This window comes from Coregonus clupeaformis, chromosome 9 (assembly GCF_020615455.1).
Source record: "Coregonus clupeaformis isolate EN_2021a chromosome 9, ASM2061545v1, whole genome shotgun sequence".
Taxonomy (NCBI): Eukaryota; Metazoa; Chordata; class Actinopteri; order Salmoniformes; family Salmonidae; genus Coregonus; species Coregonus clupeaformis.
This window is the reverse complement of record NC_059200.1, coordinates 5,015,028-5,039,304: the sequence shown is the minus strand read 5'-3', so window position 1 is coordinate 5,039,304 and position 24,277 is coordinate 5,015,028. Positions and strand designations below refer to the sequence as shown.

At 42.5% G+C, this 24,277-nt stretch overlaps 1 protein-coding gene across 1 annotated transcript; it reads left to right on the top strand.

Annotated features, from left to right (window-relative positions):
* The first annotated feature begins 1,321 nt into the window (after positions 1–1,321).
* LOC121574333 (calmodulin regulator protein PCP4) lies at positions 1,322–24,053 on the top strand. The gene is made up of 3 exons (XM_041886948.2): positions 1,322–1,450; positions 17,192–17,240; positions 22,926–24,053. The coding sequence occupies exons 1-3, from the start codon at positions 1,442–1,444 to the stop codon at positions 23,063–23,065; spliced, it is 198 nt and encodes a 65-aa protein (XP_041742882.1). The 5' UTR covers positions 1,322–1,441; the 3' UTR covers positions 23,066–24,053.
* The last annotated feature ends 224 nt before the right edge of the window (positions 24,054–24,277 follow it).

The following is a 24,277-nucleotide window of genomic DNA, read 5'->3' as shown; positions in this document are numbered from 1 at the left end:
AAAGTACAGAGAGATCCTTGATGGAAACCTGCTCCAGAGTGCTAAGGACCTCAGACTGGGGCGAAGGTTCACCTTCCAACAGGACAACGACCCTAAGCACACAGCCAAGACAATACAGGAGTGGCTTCGGGACAAGTCTCTGAATGTCCTTGAGTGGCCCAGCCAGAGCCCGGACTTTAACCCGATCCAACATCTCTGGAGAGACCTGAAAATAGTTGTGCAGCGATGCTCCCCATCCACTCTGACAGAGCATGAGATGATCTGCAGAGAAGCACAACAAAGTTAAAATGGGAATACAATGTCAGATATTTTGTATTTGTTTAACAACTTAATGTGTTATTGCTATGCAATAAAGTACATGGTGCAAGTGATCAACGCTGTTCAAGATTCTGTGCAGATTATTATAGCAATTGTGAAGATCTCCACAGACCTGTGACCTTTGCATGCTATCTTGAACATGCGCTCTTTCTATGAATACATAAGAAGACATTTATAGTTACAGTAGGCGAACCTCAAAATGTGGCCATGGATGTGTTACTCATTTTAAGGTTGAATAAATACTGTTACATTAGTTTGCAAGATAGCCTTAACTTTAGACTATTTACTGTATTACAAAAATAATATTCAATTGTGTGTGGTTATCAACAAATTCCAGTTTGTCTACAAATGAATAATTGATATGTTGGATTCACGTCTCCATCTCAACCAATAATCAAAGTTAAAGAATAGGACTAAATCAAATCAAACTTGATTTAATGTGCATTTAAAGTTTGATTTGACTTAGTCCTATTCTTTAAAATGTCTCCCTACTCTGCTGACAAGTTTTTTGCGTCGCGGCTTATATAAGAGTAATTAAGGCCTAGTGCACTAATTTTAATATATATATATATTTGTTTATATTAATACTTTTTTATTGTGATTTATCAGCTGTACTGCAGCGCTATCAGAACCCCTACTTCCTACGGCTATGTTGGTCAGAGCAGAGCTGTCTTTCCACATATTAAGGCTAAATGTGTTGCTATAATACATTTCTATACAACTTGCCATTAACATTGGACGACATAAGCTGCTTTGCATTTCATGAAAACACCTGGGTAGCGTTGATGTGTAGCCTACACTGTGCTGTGGCAACAGAAGTGGTATTGGTTGGTTTAATCTAACAATCAGCTGAGGTGACAATAACTTGATAAAGCTGCCTATACGTGCGACTATAATGCATTTTTTTTGCTCTGAGCGGTGACTTGATATAGTGCCGACGGCATTCCTATTGGTTTAATGGAAACGTGATGACATGTAAGGTTTACTCACGTAGTATAAAACCTCCCATCTGTAACGGATCCAAGGCATCGTGGACAGGACTTCTTACCAGTGACAACTGTACATCAACTGTACATCAAGTACTGGAATCATCCTAGCTGCCACACTACAACACTTAGAAAACATGAGTGAGGTAGGTGTACCTGCTTTCTTTCAAAACGCCGTTGAAGTTCAATTATCGCTCTCATAAAAGCGTAGGCTAATAAACGAATCCATGGATAGTCCGCTTCTGCTAATTTCAGTATTCAAACCGAGCGCAAACAAATCGTTTCTAAGTAGCCAATTAGGCTACAGCGTGAAATAAAATACATTGTTTGTAGTTTCTGCGATGGCAACGATATTAAACGATTCGCTAGAATATAAGCAAGTGTCAGTGAAGTCCAGCCGATCTAAAATTATTTATTATCCAACCCCCGGTAAACCAACCCAAAACGGTCCTCTCTGAAACTCCACTGGTCATTTTTGTCCTTAAATAGCATTTTTTTGTGTGAAGTTTGTTTATACAATGATGTATGCTTTGGAAATATAGCTTTGGAAATGTAGCCTGCGTGCTTATCTATGTAGCGTAGAGAAGTTAAAATAAAACACAATTCCCGGCCTGGTCTCATAGACTAGACGTAACATAGTAAACGTAAATCGAGGACCCTCAAATTAGTATGAAACAGTAAGTTACATTTGTTATGGTTACCTAAGACAGAAAGTTACTTAAGGAAAAAATGAAAGGAGGGTAGTTGGTCGAGGTGGACAGGTAGGCATATAACGCAAACGTCTAGCAACCCCCCCTGCCTAGCTTAATATTAGCGTTAGCCACCTAGCTAACGTTAGCAACAATAAATTGGAATTCGGAACATATCATACATATTGCAAATTCATAACATTTTTTACAAATTGCAATAAGTAACATCCCACTGGACAAAAACTGGTTGAATCAACGTTGTTTCCACGTTATTTCAACCAAATGAAAATCAATGCGACATTGAATCAATGTGGAAAACTGATTGGATTTGCTAAGTCATCAACGTGAGAGCATTTCATAATTTTTTTTACCCAACTTTTAACTTAAATCCAATGACATGGTGCCATTTTTTGTTGATTTCATGTTGAAATCACATTAGTTGACAACTCAATCAAATGTAAATCAAAATTAGACGTTGAACTGATGTCTGTGCCGTGGGATATCATACAAATTGTAATTCGTAACATATAATACGAAATGGATGATGGACATCCACAAATTAGTACATACCATAAGAAACTGAACATAACAAACTAAATAAGGGGAGACAGATTTACATTTACTATGTTACGTCTACCCCTGAGTCCAGGTTGCAGCCCAGCAGCAGCAGCAGCTCCACATTGTTTTCTGGTGCATTATGATTTTAATGTATTGCAACAAGGAATAGACTAGAAGAGAAAACCATAAATCATCTGACTAACTTTACACTTAAAAGTGAGGACATACTAGGATTGTAAACTGTGTCAATTAGCCCAATGACAAGAGGAAACATTAACTTACGTGGTTACATAATAACTGAAGACTTTTGTTGAATGGATACAGTTTCATATGGCCTCTTATCGGGCAGCAATCACCGAAGAACAAACCAGCATTCTGCTCCAGGCATTCAGCGCGCAAGATACAATTATTCAGTGAAATTGAAAGCAGGTTGACTAATGGCCGCTGTTGCTGTAAAGAGCCATACATAGGCTAAATGTTTTATGCAGTCTTTATTTAACGGTTGTTGTCATACTGTAAGGGCCTACTCATTCATGTAGTCTAATCATTTAATATTTTGTATTTGAAGTAGGCATAACTACTTTATCAATGAAAAGTTACTACAGTGAAGACCATTCAATGTTAGGCTTGAGTATTGGATATGGGTAGTAGAGAGAGAGAGAGAGAGAGAGAGAGAGAGAGAGGGAGAAATAGAGGAAGAGAGAGAGAGAGAAAGAGAGAGAGATAGAGAAGAAGTGATAAGGAGAAAGTAGTGTGTGTGTGTGTGTGTGTGTGTGTGTGTGTGTGTGTGTGTGTATGTGTGTGTGTGTGTGTGTGTGTGAGAGAGAGAGAGATAGAGAGTAGGCTATAGGCCTACATAAGGGAATATTCTACATGTGTGTGAATCCTTTGATAAACAAGATTGTTGAGCCATGACATGTAAATTAATGCTTAATCCAGCATGAATAGTATATGTGTTAGATGAAGCGTGGGTGATATTGACCTAGACACAAAGTCTGCCAATCAACCGAATGCATCAGTCAGTTCAGTTAAGCCATAAAAACCATGTCTATAACCATCATGTCTCAGCAGAAGGTAATGGGTCTCTGTGCTTATTACACTGCTAGAGAAAAACAGCACCAGCCATCCCAGAATCAGCTATATGCAAACACTGCACTGAGCGCTGGAAAAGAGCACATCCTACAGTCACTGAATAATTCAAGGCATACTGCTGACCCATTGATATAACACATTCTGTTCTGTCACTGCATGCACGGCGCAGGGGGGAATGGAAACAAGTGAGGCCCCCAGTCTGGGACCTTATCACTGTCTCATTCCCTCAGAACAATGGGCCAATCTTACAAACAATTGAGCTGTATTTTTTTTGGTCGCTTGCCCGGTGTATAGGCTAGTACAGTTGGCCTCGCGCAACACAATTGCTTTCTGTCAATGGAATCCAGCAGCAGTTGGCCGAGAGAGACAGAGAAGAAGAGAGAGAGGAAGAGGAACAGGGGGAGAGAGATAGAGACAGACAGACAGGGAGAGAGAGAGAAAGAGATAGACAGACTGGGCTGGCCGTGGTAGTGGCAGATGAGGCCAGTCTTCTTAGCTCTACAGCAGGGCCCACTCCCCTCTCAACAGCTGCCCCCTCCCCTCTCTACAGCTGCCCCCTCCCCTCTCTACAGCTGCCCCCTCGCTCTCCTAGTACACCATTCTGCCTGGATAGGTGGTCCAATGGAGAGGCTCGGTCAGTGGCTGCCTCGGTGTGGGTGAGGGAAGCCTGCCCAGGCAACCCTACCCAGTAAAACACATTGAATAGAGAACACATTACACACTATTAGGTTTTGGATTGGCTTTCTAGTTGTGTTAGCTACCTGTCTTTAGTGCAACATTAAGTTGACATCAACCAAAATCTACTGTCATATTGTATGTCACAGAGCACACATCTGACAATGATTCTCTCTGCTCATGGTTTATATAGGTTTCTATGGTACTGCATGAACACAGGATCTTATAAATAAGATCACTCTACCCCTACCTATATGTACATATCTACCTCAATTATCTTGTACCCCTACACATCGACTCGGTACTGGTACCCCGTGTATATAGCCAAGTTATCGTTACTCATTGTGTATTGTTCCTTGTGTTATTATTGCATTGTTGGGAAGGGCCTGTAAGTAAGCATTTCAATGTTGGTCTACACCTGTTGTTTACGAAGCATGTGACAAATAAAATTCAATTTTAATAAGACATTACAAAGTGGGATCATGCAGCACACAAGACATTCACTAGCTTCACATCTCCATGAGGGATTTATATGCCCATAAAGAATCAAGGCCAAGGCTTTAGAGGGGCTCTGTGAATAAATAATTAAATGGAAATCAATGCCAATAGTCCCCACCAGCTCACACCCCACCTCCGACCACACCACCCATTTACTTTCACACACAGTTTCTACCTATGGGCCTATAAATAGGCCTATATATACTCACCAGTATGTGCCCAGTATAAAGGCACTGGTATTGAATGACGATGTGTTTCAAACAATGTGCAGGTAACCAGTCAAGATGGGGCCCAGTATTGGGTTACTACTGGGACTGATATTCATACAATCAGACTATGCACGTGTGGAGCAGAAAAGAGGGTGTGTGTGGGGGAGGGTGGGAGATAATCAGAGAATCAGGTCTGAACAAGAGATAGAATCACATGCAATCATAAACCAGTCACACACCCTGGTCCCTGTCTCAGCCAGAGCCTGAAGAATTGCTTGGTCTCAGTGTCCTTTAAACACATAGCAACCGTCCACGCTGCAGCCTCCTGGCTGGGGGCTTTAGGAGTCATCTGTGGTCTTGAAAAGCAGCTGGGTAATTTCTTAAGTATATGCCAGTGTATTATTTGTAAATACCTCTGTACATGCGTTAAGGCCATGTGTCAGGCCGCCGGCGATAGCATTAGAACCCGGGCCCTAAATCTACATTATCTCCACATTTAGAGACAAAGTGACCGTCCCTCTGTCGAAAGGCTAGATTGGAATGCTCTCCACAAATACTCAGATATTAAGCAGATTTGTTCAATACCTTTGTTGCCAGCCAGGATTATGTAAATCCGCTCGGGTGGAGATTTGGTTCTGTCTGTCTGCGGTGCGGTGTATCTATCCCGGCCTGTCACGTACAGATTGAGACAGGTCAGCTCATTCAACAGCCATGATATCTGTCGTCTTGATGAGACACTCACTTGTTTCATTTCACAGCCACTTCACAATGGCAACAAATCACAACAATGTGTGTTCTATTGCCTTCAACTTTATCTTGGGGTAAAAATAAGCATTTTAGTATGTCGAGCTTGATGCTATGTCAGTATGAAACACGAAGTGATAAAACGTTGCCTCCACATTGATGGTGCAGTGTGGTTAAGAAGATGGGTAGATGATCCAGAATGTTCTATCCCTGTAGAGACTTAGGGGACCCAACCAACAGTCGCTTAACATGCTGTAAACAAACCTTACCAATGTCTCTGAGTTAGTCGTTGATTGTGATTGGGCAGGCAGATAGATGAACTAGATGAAGAGATATGGGAAGGGAGGCAGATAGATGGGTAGATATATATAGACGGACAGAGCAGCACAGCCAGTGTCGCCTCCAGGCTTAAAAACAGGGTGCAGTCAGCCTTGTTTGATTAGCTTTGAGAGCATGGTCCAGTGGTTTGGTGTTTTCCATGTGAATTGTCACTGTAGGTTAAGATGACAAGTACTGAAGTGTGCCATTCATATGGATGTGTGTACAGTAGATGCAGAAGAATACGGAAATGGTTAAATGATTCAAAAACCATCAATCATGATGCTTTGCTCAAGTAACAGTGGTATATTGCTGTGACTTGATGTTTACATATTTTATTACATTGCTATGATATAGAAACTTAATCAATTTCATAACATCCTCTTTTTGAAATTAGTATTATTTAAAACTGAACCTACTGATGCTCTGTCTAAGTAATGGCAATGCATCAGACAAAGAGTCTGATATGGTGTTGCCAACAATTTAACATAATGGAACTGCATGGTGGCTTTGGTGCCTACTTAGCAAAGCCCTGTTTCATCATCAGAAGTGGACCACCAGGCCCTCTCTTCACTCCAGCCTTTCTGTCTACATCAATGGAAAAGGAGAACGAGAGAAGGTTGCTACCAATTAGTGTAAAAAGGTCAGTGTAGCAGAAGCGAGGGAGGTAGGGATGAGTAGTGTCTCTGTGTCCTTTTTACCCTTGTTTCTACTGATGAAAGTCAGAAAGAGTTAATTAAATTCAGCTCAGAAGTGCCTGTTGGACAGATTTAGAGACCAATTCAGTCAATGGAAGTCTGAGGAAATACATTTGTTGTTGTTTTTAACCTGAACAAATAATATTTTTGAGTTAATCTGTTAGTGGAAATGTCATATTAATTGGTATAATCTCTTCTGAGTGACAAACTGGCATCTGACAGAGTGCATAGATTATGTTTTATTTTTAATCATACGGTTCTGTTAATTTGCTCAAAGGTCCTCTCAAATTGAAATTGGTCGTCACAGTCCTCAGATCAGTCCAATATGTTGTTCTTATGTAATACTCCACGGTATATGAAACATGATGCCCGTTCGCATTTAGAATTATTCAGTGCTCATTGTGAATCATGATGCCACACTCTGACCCTAATCGTCCCTCACAATGAGCAGAGATTATGCTAAAATAATCTGTAATCCAGCTAAATTGTCTGATGTAGGGTCTGATGCCTGTCTGCTGTGCACTCCCCATAACCTGGCCCACAACATAGGGCTAACATCAGAGGGAGTGTGGGATGGGGACAGACACCAGGAGAAGGAGAGGAGGCAGATTTCATTTATAGCAATTATTAAAGGTTACTACAAGCTTCACTCCGTTGATCTACGTGCGTGCGTGCACGTGGGTGGAGTGGGATTTTTGGAGTAGAGGACACCTTTTGGTAACATTATATCGTTGCCGGTCCCACACCCATTCACAAGGGGGCGATAACAAAGTTGTTTATTTTTGTCTTTTCATTTTGTGAAAGCAAGGAAGAGTCGCCTTCCCTTGCTAGTAGTATCCATAGAGATGGAAAGAGGCCTCATCATTGTATCCATGCCATTATGTTGTCTGTAAAAGCACGGGCAGCGCCATTGAGGTCCATTATGAAGTAGTCAATTTTCTTCTCCACGATTGGCTGATCCCTCCTGATAAAACGAACTGTATTTGAACCCAGTTTTGCATGTCTCAGAGAGAATCATAAAGAGAGGTTTGCGTCCGGGCTCCAGTTTCTCGGAACAGTCAGTCTGTTAGGTTAGTCTCATTCAGCATTAATCTCATTAAAGTAACATTAACACGATGCATTATAACAAAGCCTAAACATCTAATACCCCATTGTTTTTATGATGCTTTCGTAACACATTCCACGAGATGCCAAAGGATTACACTTACTGTACAATAACCAACTACATATAGCCATGTCCTCGAGCTAGGACTGAGGGACAGGATTCACTGTATGGACCAACCACTCATTATGATTACTCAACCTGAAAGAATGACAGTGTAGACAACAGCCATCATGTCTTCTGGGCCTGTATTCATCAAACGTCTCAGAGTAGGAGTGCTGATCCAGGATCAGGTCCATTCGTTATAATGTAAAAGGCAAAACTGAAACTAAATCAGCACTCTGACTCTGAGACGCTTGTATATACAGATGTGCTGCTGAAAAATGTTGTGCAGTTTGTTGGATGTGTGCTGAGAGAGAGCCCTGGAGTCTGGCTAATGCGTGTTAATGTTTTATGAGGAAACCATGCTGTTGTATCATTAGCTTTGCTCCGATTATTCCAGCAGGGAGAAAAACTGCTACTTCCTTCCTGTCTGTCTGATAATGAATACTGTAGTTAGTACAACACATAGAGGTCAGTGAGGGAAGGAAGGTTCTGTTAACACATCATGGAGTGGCAGCCAGGGCAGATTGGATGTCAATGGAAGTACCTGACTTGGAATGAGTGGCCGACTAGAAGCACAGCACTCACATGTCACTAGGTCCCTCTTCTATAATTAGAGATTCATGTCATGCTGGATTGTCTGTCTCTACATAAAGATTTTCCATCCTGTAATGTTTACCATGACAACGCATGGAATGATAATTACCTTTATACAAAGACAGTAATACAGAATCGGAACTTTCCAGATAGCATGGACGGAAAGACAAACATAAAGAACTTACATTATACTCGGACAGTATCTCGAAGTATGATGCTCATACCTCTGTCTGAAGCCTTGTTATTGTCATTGGAAAATTCCACTCTCCTTTGTTACATCAGTCAGTGTGCAGACTGAATGAACAGAGGCAACATTCTGCCCACATAATGTGACCAGACCCTGGTCTAAAGTCAAGAGCAGAGGCAGAATCTACTCAGTTGACTTCTATGCTGATATTAACAAACAGCTAAATGCAATGCCGGAGAGAATGAACTAAAGTTCAACAACTGTCACTAAACACTGTCACGAAGAGGAGGCCATCTCAGAATAGTCTCTCCCACGGTCACTCCTACCACCAAGGTCATCCCCTAACTTTCCTTCTCTCAGGGGCATCACTGACCTAGGCTGTGTATAATAATGACGATGTCAGCCTCAGCTTCTGGATGGATGGATGAGTCAAGCCCGTGTGGCTCACTTGGTAGAGCATGGAACTTTCAACGCCAGGGTTGTGAGTTTGAATCCCAAGGGTGACCAATATGAAAATGAATGTACTCACTACTGTAAGTCACTCTTGATAAGCACATCTGCTGAATGACTTAAATATAAAGTTGAACGCCTTAACTGTGCCCATGAGAGGGAGACGATTTCCATTATTCCAGCATGGGCATCCTCTAAACTTGGCTTCTGGTTGTCTGCTTAACGAGCAGGCATTCTAACACTACTAGGGACTTCAAGGTAGATGGACACTTGACAGGATTCCAGAGACTATTAGTAATAATATGTGCATGCATTGAATTTTTGCCCTTCTCCGTCCAATGTTGCCAAGTCCGGAGCTTTTAAGCTGAATATCGGGCTACAAAACAGAATTATGGTTAAGCCGGAGTTATCTAATGAGCTGAGGAGATCCCTTTCCTCCCATAGAGCCTGGAATAATGACAAAGACCATCTCAGCTCAAAGCTCTGCCTTGAAAGCATTCATTTAAAGGAGACTCTCTTCTTGTGTCAGGTCTTTTTGATTAGGGAACTGCCCTTGCCTATCAGCTAGAACGTTGGCGTACCGGTATGCTCCCACCTCCCTCTTATCCCTCTGAGCCGTGGTAGCCAGTCTTCCACACTGTCACTCCGGCTCCCGAGTCCCCTCCTCTGCGTGCCCCACAACGATAGGGCTGCTGAGGACATTTAACATGTTGGTTGGGGCTGAGTCGTCGACATCGTCGTCTGTGGCCTAGTTCGCCTAGCTTCTCCTCCTCTCCTCCTTGTTGAATAGTTAATAGACACTGACTGCAGTGTGGAGAACCTCTGGAGAGACCAAGCTGCCAGAAACACCCAAAATAGCCCCAGAAACATTTATTTATTTGACTAATTCAACCCCCTAACTACCACACCACCCTTTCATCACATCATTGTGAGATGTGAGAGCGTGCTTTATTAAATAAATTATATAAATGGTTAAACATACATGTTTAACATCAAAGAGGAAGTGATGATCTGATCTATGTTTAAACTATAGCAGAGATTTGACTCAGTTTAGTCATGAGAGATGAGATGAATACATTAACTAACAGCAGGAAGGGAGTATCTCTATCTGCCTACTGATGATGTTTCATTTCACAGCAACACATCATTGTTAAGGTTACATACTAGCTACGCCATAAAGGCAACTCTATACCATATATCCAGACTATCAATGTGAGCTTGAGGCAATGCGGTTTGGCTCATATACAGTAACACATTTCCCATCTATCTCCAGTAAGGGGTTAAGGTGTACAGTGAGAGGAAGCAGGTTGGCATGACTTTGGGTGGCATTGCCAGGTAGACAAGACAGGCTGAAGAGTCAGGCTGAAGGGCTGTGGAGTGCTGAGTGCAGACCTCTGGGTGGCACCAGGTTAAACGCACTGCGCTGTGCACTGCGCTGTGGTGCGTGCCAAGCTCTGCATGCGAGTATAGGACCGGGCTGGGCATGCCCTGGGGGTTCACCGACTCACCCGTCAGCAATTTACCTCCTGTGGAAGGGACAGAGGATGGCAGGGTCTTATGCTTGCTTACGTCTTTGGGGGCTGTGTGTGTGTGAGAGCATAAGAAAGAATCACAGCTCTCTACGCTGTATCTACCAACACCTCCCTAAGCTCAGAGTTGTGTGCTCACTATAACTTATGACTCAACCATGTTAAGGAAAACCAGCCTTATGTGCTGGAAATATAATCATAATCATCACCATCATCACCCTTATCCCGTTAGTTAAGCTTCCTCTCCGGCTCTGACATATGGGACTGGGAGCATGACGTGGCAAGCAGCTCCTCAGTGCCTCAGTCCAAGCTGTGCCCGTGATGCCTGTTTCAACTGGGAACTGACTGAACTGAATGAACACCATTGACTCATTATCTCTGCAGTTCTTGCAGTAACTGTGCCCACTCACAGTTTAACTGGCCATGTTACGGCCTGAGTCTCAGTGAAACACTATGTTATGGACTCAGTGGACCATGGCTGCTGCTGTTTTTTCTTCTTTCTCCCATCTCCTACTCCTAATCAGTGGCATCTCTGGAAATGGCTGTGCTGTGCTGCTTGGTGGCCCAAAATGAGAATCTGTTGTTGTTGATGTTTTGGCTTGTGTTTATGTTTATGTATTTTATGCCTCTGCCTGCATGCAGTGTGAAATGATGAATGGCAAGCTGGCGTATTCAGTGTGAGTCTGACATAATGTTGTGACAGATGTCTCAATGTGTCACCATGACGCTCCTGAATGACTGTCAGCACGACACGGTCGGGGAGAGTGACCAGCAACCACAGGCGTTCACCATGGACACAATCTCTTAATCTCTGACCCAGATCGGGCGAAAACTGTTCAGATTGATGACTCAGCACCACTAAGCATTTTTAAAGGTGCCCCCCTCACCTCTGTTCTGCTCAGTTAACTTTCAGGTTTGCTGAGTGGAGCTGAGTGTTGATCTTTAATACTTTTAAGACCACATATACCAAGCTCATGCTTATGCAACAGGGCAAAGTGCACCACTTTTTAGAGGCTAAAAGTTCACAAAAACTTCACATGTAGATACAGTAAAACATGTAAAACTCGACCTATTTATCTTTACCTTGACACTTTTTCTACTCCTTCTTTTAACATTTATTTGAAGAGTTTTTTCCCAAAACGCTATATCCACCAATTTTCCACATTTGTTTTTTCATCAGAAATGATCGCTTTGTGTGTGTGTAAAATATTACTGTTCTCAGATTTGTTATTCGTAGCTTTTAGATGTGTATGAAAATGTTATTTTTTTTTGCTAAACGCTATATAGCAGTACTACTTATTTCTCTGCGGATATATAGCTTTTTTGGGGGGGTGGCAGGTAGCCTAGCGGTTAGAGCGTTGGTCCAGTAACCGTAAGGTTGCTGGTTTGTAATACCCAAGGTGAAAGAAAATCTTTTGACGTGTTTTTGCGCAAGGCACTTGACCCTCATTACCTCCAGGGGTGCTGTACTACTATGGCTGACCCTGTAAAACAACACATTTCACTGCACCTATCCGGTGTATGTGACAATACAAAAATGTATGTGTGTGCAAAGAAAACATGATTAATTGTCTCTCTGAAATGAAACCATCATGTTTTTAAACAAATACATGTCTGTCATTGAACAACCCCAGGCCATTATTAGAAAAAGCACCAATCTCTTTCATAATTTCTTTAAACAATAAAAGCTAATTTACCAACATTTCTGAAAAATGATACATAGCGTTTTGGAATGAAATTTGAGTGTGCAAAAGTTGTGGTAGTGTAAAAGCTTTGTTAATCTGTCTCTCGGTGCTGTATTCCTATGTGTTTCACCACAGCACCATTCATTCATTACTCATGACTCTCTGTGTGTCCTAGGCTCTCTTATGTCAGGAACATCTCTATCAGTAAAGATGAGATGAGGTGGAGACAAGGTCATCCTTTATGATAGGTCTGTGGGTTAATGAAATTAAACCCAGTGGAGGAGAGGAGAGGGAGAGGAGGGGAGAGGAGAGCGAAGGAGAGGAGAGCAAATAGGAGAGGGAGTGGAGCGGAGAATAGAGGAAGAGAGGAGTGGAGGAGAGGCTCAGATGTATTGGGACGAGGCATGATGGAACCGAAGCATGCCAGCATGCAACAGTCACAAGTCGGGCTGCCGGTTGACACTCTGGGACTGGCATGTGTGCTAGCTCACACAGATACACATACGCACACACTCACAGACACACACTGGCGCACACACATACCCGCGCACACGTTCACACGCAACTAAATATAAAGATTTGTACACACCCTCACACATCTGAGTTTCAGGCTTTATTTAGGTCTGGCATGAGTTGGACTCACACGAGCACACAAACTCACACACCCACACATGCGCACATACCCATTCTCATGCTCACTCACAGGCCGCACGAAACAAGCATTCAACATTGGGATCTCTCAGCGGCCAACTTAAGGTAGTGTTTTCCATGGCTGCTCTGTAAACTGCACTGTCCATGGACACACTGTAGTGCAGACCTCCTGGACTGAAGGCTGCCAGGGGACAGTACCCCCATCTCTAGTTAGGGATATTAGTTACACAATCAGAAATTAAGTGGAGGGTAAACTACTTAGCTCTAAATCTGTGGTTACAATCTACCTCTCATCTACAGACCCTCTCCTATCAGTAACATACACTGCATTCTACAGTGAGTATACCAAACATTAGGAACCCCCCCCCACCCTTTTTTGCCCTCAGAACAGCCTCAATTCATCGGGGCATGGACTCTACATGGTGTCGAAAGCGTTCCACAGGGATCCTGGCCCATGTTGACTCCAATGCTTCCCACAGTTGTGTCAAGATGGCTGGATGTCCTTTGGGTGGTGGACCATTCTTGATACACAAGGGAAACTGTTGAGCGTGAAAAACCCAGCAGCATTGCAGTTCTTGACACCAACCTGTGCTCCTGGCACCTACTACCATACCCCATTTAAAGGCACTTAAAACCCATTGTCTTGCCCATTCACCCTCTGAATGGCACACATACACAATCCATGTCTCAATTGTATCAAGGCTTAAAAATCCTTCTTAACGTAAGTCGCTTTGGATAAAAGCGTCTGCTAAATGGCATATTATTATTATTATTATTATTATATTAACCTGTCTCCTCACCTTTATCTACACCAGAGGTCACCAACCTTTTCTGAGTCAAGATCACTTTCGCAGTCAAAAGCAAGCCGACGTCTACCGCTCAGATCTTTTTTTAAACGTCTTAAAATGTTTTTAATATTAACCTAATAAAAACAGTTCTGTAGGAATGAGGTTTGTGCAGTAGGCCTAATACATTATAACAGCATATTGGCTATATGCCTGGCCTGCCAATATTGTTCTTCTCAGACCATATTATATTTCAAAACTCGAGCTTTGATAACAAAATAGATCAGTTGGTATAGCACTTGCGAGGCACAGCTGAGCATAAATTGAAATAATTTGCAAATAATTCGCTTTTTTATTTTACTGGACTGATGGTACCTGCATCTGATGGTCATGGTGCTTTCTAGTCAACTGGGATATCACATAGGCTAAATATCACATAGGCTAGTATGAAACTTTGCTGTGGCCAGGGTCTATATGTCTATGTATATGGTCCAGAGTATAGTTTCTGTAGTATAGCATCTATACACATATAATCAGAAATAAAGCAGTAGGTTCTGAAGAAGGTCCCTGCTCACACTCCACTGCAAAGATAGGGGATTCTCTCCAATAATGCATGAGAGTACAGGGAGTGGAAGAGAGAGTTAGAGAGCGTTTGTGTGAGTGTGTGTGGATGCTGGGGTCTTCCAGAGACAGGTTTGCAAGTACGTGACAAATCTGCTGGTCTCTCCTCAGTGCCAAACTGGCAGTGCACATTGTGTCCCTCATTCATTAATTCAGACATACATATTAATTCAAGCCTTCTTTCATGAGACAAAATGCTAATAACTCTCAACTGTTTGTGCAGATCATGTCAATGTCTCTCCATGTATTGTGGTGGGACTCTTGCCAGTCACAAATTATTTTGTGTAGGTATTTTTATCTTGGCTAGAAAATGCAAAAACTGTTCTTTTGCATTAGTTTCACCCAAAAAGACAAGTAAGGCAGTTCGTATCTCCCCAAACCCTGAAGCATCGACATCATTCACCAAATATTCATGATCCACTGCTTTCTCTCCTCTTTGATGGAAGATGCTTTCTGCTTACATGGCAAGTTCAGGCTGCCAGTCTGTATTCACATGCTACTCTATTGGTGGACTAATGATGCCAATCCACAGAGTTACAACAAAGAAACAACAGCAAAAGAGCCTAACGGACCACGTTGTCATGTTAATCAAGATCCTTTACTCTCAAATGTTGCTCCTCTGCATGCATGAGAGAGAGAGAGAGAGAGAGAGATAGACAGAGGGCGTGTGAGGATGTTTTTTGTTGTGCCCACTCAATCCTCTACAGTATTATAGTAAAGTGGCTCAGATAGAGACTGTGCTCCATGTGTAACCCTATTAATTCTGGACAACAGACTGATACAGCTTCATCACTTCATCTGACACTCAGCACAGACAACGGCTCACACTTTGTTTGCGCCTAATGAAATGTTCAGTGCGGAAAGCCGCCACACCACAATGAGCATGTGACCCATAATTATGTATAATATAGAATAAATTAGGATGATTTGAATGGTTTGTTGATGTTGCTGGCCGGACTTTGACAATAGCTGCTAAACTGTTATGAGCGAGTGAGGGAATGATAAGCATCAAGGAGCCAAGCAGAAGTGAGAGTGGAGAGAGAACGTGAGAATCAGGCGGCCGTGACAAACGTCTCATTTGGAATTCACTCATGGCTTCTAAAGCCTCATGCAAATGTATTATTATTATTTTTTGCACATTGATTAGGCGCTGTAAAACAAAGATAGAGCTGAAAGAGGGCGAGATAAAAGACTAATTGGAGAGAAAAATTGTGAAAAGAAGAGAAGAGGAATAATGTGTGGAAAATGTGCCAGTGTGTTCAGAGTAATCCTCCTGAACATTATGACCAGCCTGGTTATGTAAGCTCTAACCATATCCAGGCATCTAGAGGGTTCACAGAGAGAGGGAGAGAGAGGGGAAGGGGAGGGGAGGAAGAGAACAGAGAGAGGGAGGGAGTGTGTAGAGACCCTGAATCAGGAATTTGCCTCAAACTGATGAAGACTAGGAGAAACCATCCGTCATATTGATGGTTTTCATTACAGCCGCTCCCTTTCAGATCTGTTGGCTGTTGGTTGCGTGTGATTAAAGAGAAAACAACCATTAAACAATTACAGGGTCACCAATGACAACGAGCAACAACACAAAGATTAGAGCAGATTAGTTAGCGATGACTGTTTCTTCATTCACCTCTATGTGTTAAGCTGCTCTACTGTATCACAGCAGCACCAGTGGAAAAAGCAATAAAGGTATAATTTCCTCTCCAGTTGGGAAATACCAACTCATAATGTAAACTTATGAGCTTGTGTGAGTGTTGTTGTTGCACTGTAGTTGCCTGTATTACAGTATCTTACGTGGCTACGTGTCTTTGGAGGTGTTGCCCTATAGGATCTCTGTTGTGTGTTGTTTGTATACCTGTTCAGTGGATCCCTATGTCCCTACCTAATGTTGCCTACGGTACTCCTTGACAGTGTTCCCCTACAGAGAGGATAGACTGCAATGTGTAGTGTCTTATGTTGTGTGGCACTGCGCTGGAGGGCTGTAGAAGTCCATTTCATGGGTCTAATGTGGCCTGATATGGAGGAGTGTTATATTCCTTTGAACTTGGACTCTCTCTCTCTCTCTCTCTCTCTCTCTCTCTCTCTCTCTCTCTCTCTCTCTCTCTCTCTCTCTCTCTCTCTCTCTCTCTCTCTACGTAGTAACATCACCTAGGGTGGTTGTAGCCTCTGGTGAACCCCAGTATCAACCTCACCCCATGTGACAGATTATAACACAGACAGATGAGACCCAACAAGGAAGCCATCCCATCACCCCAGTGAATCCTTGGGATTTCTTCCACACTAACAGTGAGACAGATGGCTTAGCTTTGAAATTAGTTCCCCTTCCTTCCCCTTCTATAGGAGAACTGAGGAAACTGAGGACTGCAATTTTTTTGTTGTGTTTTCTCTCCTCAGCCGCCTACCTGGCATCAAAGCTCATCTGCTGTGTTTAAATTGATTGAAAGCACTGTATTAGTTCAGGTAGTGATGTGATGTGCAGGATGGGGAGTGTGGGCTTCCTCCACGGAGCAGAAGTCTCAGCAGAAGCTCACACATGTACGCATGTATGTACACAAATGTGAGTTCAGTTCCCACTTTTTCACACACTGCCTGAGATTTGAACCAGCTACCTTCTGGCTACTGGTCTACTTCTAAGTTTTGCCCCATATGTAAAGTATTGAATATTGGAATATTGATCCCTCTCTATCTCTTCCTTTGCAGAGACAAGGATCCGGAGCCATGAGTGGAAACAGCAAACCTGCTGGACAAGGTGTGTACAGGATTTATACAGGAAAAATATTACAAAATATACAACATACTATACATCATGTAGGCCTACTGTAACTAACTAATATCCTACTTTCAAAAATAATACTGTGAAATTCCGAAAACGCCATCCATGTTGGTTCATGTGACCACATTGCTTGTGATTCATAGAACACATTGAGTGAGAGTCCACAGTCTCCAGTTCTACTCATGGAGAGCGGAATGTCCAAAAACAGCAAAAACAGAGAATCAGAGATGTCTCAGAACTCAACAGATAATTTATCTTGACTAACTCTCGTTTGTGTTTTTTAATGAAAGAAAATACACCATGGTAGAAATAAAGACTATCTACCTTGGGCACATTCAAGCCTGAAATTCACAGAAAGACCTACTTTCTAAACTGTGGCATGGTATTGTTGTCATGATAATGTAATTCAAATCCTCTGAGTTAGAGACGTCAAAATTAGGTTTGCAATACTTGGGAGGATCCTTTGATATCCAGAAATGACGTTAAGTGTAGAATTCAGTCATTCAGGTAAAGTGAATGTGACTACAGGAGAAATTTAATTAAAAGTCCTACTTCAAATAGATTCAAATAATTGACGATTCCCCAAGACGGTTTTTGGATGTTATTCCCTGACTTTGGTATTTGATAGTCATATTGTAAACTAGAAGGTGAAACCTCCTACTTCCTATAGTCTATATGTATCGACAGAGCCAACAGTTGATTCCTATTACGTTTTTAAACAATACACAATAGAATCAATTGATGTAACATATACTCTGTCCTTCCCCCATCCCTGGAATCTCATCCTCATCCTAAGACACAATGAAGCCTGCAGGTTAATGATAGCCAATCACTTTAAAAGGGTTCATTTGGCCATTCTGCACATTAAATGGATCCTTCCTTCAGCATAACTGGGTGGCCATGAGCCTCCTCTCCACCATTCTGGAGCTACTGATGACAGTATAACGAGAGTGAGACCTGGTGTTCATATGGATTTTAGTCTCAACTGGTTGGATGAGTTGCATTGTCATTCAGTTTAATCCTAAGGGAAAAGCCACACAAATACCATACCCCTGTCAATTGAATTTGATTGAGGTGTGAATTATGTTTATTTGACATTTACGAATTTCCATTTGATTTTTTTCACCTTTTTATTTTTGTTAGTAACCTAAGCAATTTGAATTGGTCCAGTTTGGTCATATTTTAATGCCGAAGTTAAAGTTGATAGAATACATGTACAATACGGGGGAGCACTCTGTCTGATTACGAAGAACATAAGATATGTACATGAGAAACATCTCTTTCCTCCAAAAACTATATTAAAAAACAACGCACCCACACTGGCAATAGCCACTGACTTCAATCAATTTAGATGGGTTAGGCCCACAGTGGAATGGGATGTCCCCACACTGTTACATTACACAAGGAAAGATAGCTTGGAGAGTAATTGTATGGGTTCTGCAATCATGAAATGTACATTTCTCTCCATTGAAAACATTTTGTCTTCTGTAGCTCAGTTGGTAGAGCATGGCGCTTGCAATGCCAGGGTTGTGGGTTCGTTTCCCATGGGGGGCCAGTTTGAAAATGTATGCACTCACTAACTGTAAGTCGCTCTGGATAAGAGCGTCTGCTAAATGACTAAAATGCAAAATGTAAATCTAAACCTAAACGTATGTTGTTCATTTTGCTGTATGCGTGCACATTTTGTATGTTAGTACACTCTTAGGAAAGAAGGGTTCCGAAAGGGTTCTTCGGTTGTTCCCATAGGGGAACCCTTTTTGGTTCCATGGAGAACCCTTTGTGGAAAGGGTTCTACATGGAACCCAAAAAGGTTCTACCTGGAACCAAAAAGGGTCTTCAAAGGGTTCTCCAATGGGGACAGCCGAATAACCCTTTTAGGTTCTAGATAGCACCTTTTTTTCTAAGAGTGTACATTCACAACTATGTACAATGTAAAATGCATATGGCATGTGTGACATCTTGTAAAGGAATGGATCTTTCAGTTTTAAATACACATAGTAGATGCATGTGAATGGAGACTGACTATCGCATCCCACTGCTGTTGGAATCAGACCTAGGAATTGAACCCGCATCACAGAAATGTTTTGTTGGTTACGACCTGGCGCCGACGAAGATCTATGAAGGCCTCGCAACTAGCTCTTAGGAAACTTTGCGGTATTTTGTTTTTTTATGTTTTATTTTTTACATTATTAGCTCAGAAAGTGTTTTGTATCATTACATACAGCCGGGAAAAACTCACCAGCATTACGACCAGGAAAACGAATTTCAAGAAGCAGATCCTTTGTTTGCTCTCCCCAGGGCAATTGAACTGATTCCAGCGGCTGACCCAAAACATCGCCGGCGGAGGAGAGTCACTTGGAGCGGCCTGCTGGTTCGACTTAGGAGGCGTGCACACCACCCACCGCTTCCAAGTATACTACTCGCTAATGTTCAGTTATTGGATAACAAAGTCGACGAGCTCAAGGCAAGGATTTCTTTCCAGAGAGACATCAGGGCCTGTAACATACATTGTTTCACGGAAACATGGCTCTCTGGGGATATTCTGTCGAAATCGGTCCAGCCAGATGGGTTCTCAGTTCATCGCGCAGACAAAAATAAATATCTCTTCGGGAAGTAGAAGGGCGGAGGTGTGTGTTTCATGATTAACGACTCATGGTGTAATTGTAGTAACATACAGGAACTCAAGTCCTTTTGTTCACCCGACCTAGAATACCTCACAATCAAATGAATACCTCACAATTATCTCCCAAGAGAATTTTCTTTGGTTATAGTCACGGCCGTGTATATCCCCCCTCAAGCCGATACCACGACGGCCCTCAAAGATCTTCACTGGACTTTATGCAAACTGGAAACCACATATCCTGAGGCTGCATTTATTGTAGCCGGGGGGTTTAACAAAGCAAATTTTAGGACTAGACTGCCGAAGTTCTATCAACATATCAACTGTTGTACTCGGGCTGCTAAAATTCTCTACCATTGCTATTAGAACTTCCGGGATGGTTATAAGGCCCTCCCCCACCCTCCTTTTGGCAAATCTGACCACTACTCCATTTTGTTCCTCCCTTCCTATAGGCAGAAACTCAAACAGGAAGTACCCGTGCTAAGGACTATTCAACGCTGGTCTGACCAATCGGAATCCACGCTTCAAGATTGTTTTGATCACGCGGACTGGGGAATGTGGCCGACATGAGTAAGACATTTAAGCATGTTAACCCCCGCAACGCTGCCGGCCCAGACGGCATCCCTAGCCGCGTCCTCAGAGCATACGCAGACCAGTTGGCTGGTGTGTTTACGGACATATTCGATCTCTCCCTATCCCAGTCTGCTGTCCCCACATGCTTCAAGATGGCCACCATTGTTCCTGTACCCAAGAAAGCAAAGGTAACTGAACTAAATTACTATCGCCCCGTAGCACTCACCTCTGTCATCATGAAGTGCTTTGAGAGACTAGTCAAGGATCATATCACTTCTACCTTACCTGTCACCCTAGACCCACTTCAATTTGCTTACCGCCCCAATAGATCCACAGACGATGCAATCGCCATCACACTGCACACTGCCCTATCCCATCTGGACAAGAGGAATACCTATGTAAGAATGCTGTTCATTGACTATAGCTCAGCGTTCAACACCATAGTACCCGCCAAGCTCATCATTAAGCTTGAGGCCCTGGGTCTGAACCCCGCCCTGTGCAACTGGGTCCTGGACTTCCTGATGGGCCTCCCCCAGGTGGGGAAGGTAGGAAACAACATCTCCACTTCGCTGATCCTCAACACTGGGGCCCCACAAGGGTGCGTGCTCAGCCCCCTCCTGTACTCCCTGTTCACCCATGACTGCGTGGCCAAGCATGCCTCCAACTCAATCATCAAGTTTGCAGACGACACAACAGTAGTAGGCTTGATTACCAACAATGACGAGACAGCCTACAAGGAGGAGGTGAGGGCTCTGGGAGTGTGGTGTCAGGAAAATAACCTCTCACTCAACGTCAACAAAACAAAGGAGATGATCGTGGACTTCAGGAAACAGCAGAGGGTGCACCCCCTTATCCACATCGACGGGACCACAGTGGAGAAGGTGGAAAGCTTCAAGTTCCTTGGCGTACACATCACTGACAAACTGAAATGGTCCACCCATCAGACAGTGTTGTGAAGAAGGCGCAACAGAGCCTCTTCAACCTCAGTAGGCTGAAGAAATTTGGCTTGGCACCTAAAACCCTCACAAACTTTTACAGATGCACACAGAGCATTCTGTCAGGCTGTATCATTGCCTGGCACGGCAACTGCACCGCCCTCAACCACAGGGCTCTCCAGATGGTGGTGCGGTCTGCCGAATGCATTACCGGGGGCAAACTACCCATCCTCCAGGACACCTACAGCACCCAATGTCACAGGAAGGCCAAAAATATCATCAAAGACATCAACCACCCGAGCCACTGCCTGTTTGCCCCGCTATCATCCAGAAGGCGAGGTCAGTACAGGTGCATCAAAGCTGGGACCGAGAGAATGAAAAACAGATTATATCTCAAGGCCATCAGACTGTTAAATAGCCATCACTAGCACATTAGAGGCTGCTGCTGCCTATTGAAATCACTGGCCACTTTAAGAAATGGAACACTAGTCACTTTAATAATGTTTACATATTTTGCATTACTCATCTCATATGTATATACTGTATTCTATAATATTCTACTGTATCTTAGTCCATGCTGCTCTGTCATTGCTTGTCCATATATGTATACATTCTTAATTCCATGCCTTACTTAGATTTGTGTGTATTGGGTATATGTTGTGAAATTGTTAGATATTACTGCTTAGATATTACTGCACTGTCGGAGCTAGAAGCACAAGCATTTCGCTACACCCGCAATAACATCTGCTAAACACGTGTATGTGACAAATACAATTTGATTTGATTTGATAAATTGGACCCAGTATTGCTTTTTAGGTCACTCACAGTCACTTCACACATCAAATTCTGTATGTTCACCCCTCATATTTAAGCAATCAACCAAGGCTTAATGTTCACAGAATGTTCACTCTTTGGTATCTAGCATGGGGACTGATCTGAATCCACTTTGTCTTTGCTGGCATTTTGGCTGTGATTATCTATGGATTAGGAAACGTTTAACCTTACATTTGTATGTAAATAAAAACAATTATATTCTGATGTATTACTGTGGATGTCTTCTAGATTAAAGGGGACAATATATGTGTAATGAAAGGGGAGTTAGAAAATGAAATCCTCCTGGATGAAGAGAGGACATGACAGCATGTATATGTATGGGAGATTAGAAAGGCTTGCCTTGCTTCATATTTCACAGTTTATCCCCTGATTTAAAGTCTTTGAAGTTGCAAAGCCCCCTGCCCTCTGTATACACTTGAAAAAGGCTGCTTCTTTAAACATAATCAAATGAATTGAATTCAAATTAAACTCATTTCTATAGACTTTGAAATGTTCTATAGCTGTTAACAAAGGATTTTCAGTCAATTCATGAATTGAAAACTGTCCCATTTTTATATGACCTTTTCCATTCATGATGGAGGGATGAAATAGAGTGACCCTAACTGTGGTAGAGTCACACATACAGTATGACTCCCCAGTTGTTCTATGCTGTCCTACTCTCTCTTCCAGTCTCTCACCGTCTCTCCTGCCTCCCTACAGATGACTCTAAGAAGGATGCTCCTGAGGAGGACTTCGCGGACATCGACATGAAGGCTCCGGAGACGGAGAAGGCTGCTGTGGCCATCCAATCACAGTTCCGGAAGTTCCAGAGCAAGAAGAAGCAGGAAGTGAAGTCCTAGAGTGGGCAGGACAGGGCCGGCAGCTCTGTCTCCCATAGGCTGGGACTGCACCAGTTGGGGGTTTGGTCTTGCGTGTCAATCAAACCACACCGTTATGGACTCAGCTGAAGGGGAGTTAAGGGGAAGAGGGAAGGTTAGAGGGAGGGGTCAGGGTTCAAGGATCAAGGGGTCACTGATATCTTTGTGAAATGATTATGTGTAACTTATTAATTGATTGCTGTGTCCATAAATTATGGTTAAATTCTGGATATATCTTGATCTTTCCTATGATTTTGCTATTTCTGTTTTTTATTGATACTGTAGTCCAAACCCCTAGTACTCTCATGTCTCTCTCATCTCATGGACGCTGTAATATACCCATTTGAACAATAAAAAGCTGCTTGATAAGTAGGTTTCCTCGTAAAGCAATTAAAAAACTAGAACCAAGGTTTTACCACCCTCAGGCGGAACATGTAGCCAAATGTATCGTGAAGATTGATCGTCAGATTCCCCATTCTTTTCAGCTGTGGGATCATAAATCTAAAGATGTTATTTTCCTAGTAGGTCCGTTAATGGTGTTTACCTCTCGTTGTGGAAAGTGTTTCCAGACATTCCAGCTTGTCTTGTTTGACCCCTCCCAGCTAGCGCAGTGCCCAGTGGCTGTTGCATTTAGAATTGAATCAATGGCTAAAATTTGCTTTACAATGTCTCCGGTGTCTCTCTGCAACTTGGCAACTAAATCTAGGGGTCTTGTTCCATTATTTACGTGATAATTGTTGATCTTTCCTTCCTTCCCTTCTTCCCTTCAACGTCAATAGAAAGTGTTTTTATTTAATGGTTGTGTGACTTTGTTTCAACATTATTAGTTTTTTAATGGGTGTTTCTATTGAATCCCCATTGTTCCCTTTCGTTGTTCAAACCCAAATGAATGGAATATACTGTACAATACCATCATCCTTCAGTAGAGACATGTTCAAAAAATACTTAATAAATATCCAAAAGAGGTAAACATTGAGTCAGAAGTTATTTTGTTAACATTGTGTTTGTTTATGGTCCCCACTGGCATACCGGACACCCCCACAGCCCCCGCAAAGCCCATGCGCCTGTCATCGATGTCTATTATTTATTTTTATTTTTTATAAATCATTTTGACTAACTGTCCAAAAGTCATTCATAAACCTTTTAATTAATGTACTTGGAAGCTAAGTGTTTGTTTCTTGGGATTTAGCAATG

Bases quoted from the DNA above. Each gene is read 5' to 3' on its own strand.
- LOC121574333 (XM_041886948.2), top strand. The intron at 17,241-22,925 runs GTGTGTACAGGA...GCCTCCCTACAG, and splicing joins CAGCAAACCTGCTGGACAAG to ATGACTCTAAGAAGGATGCT.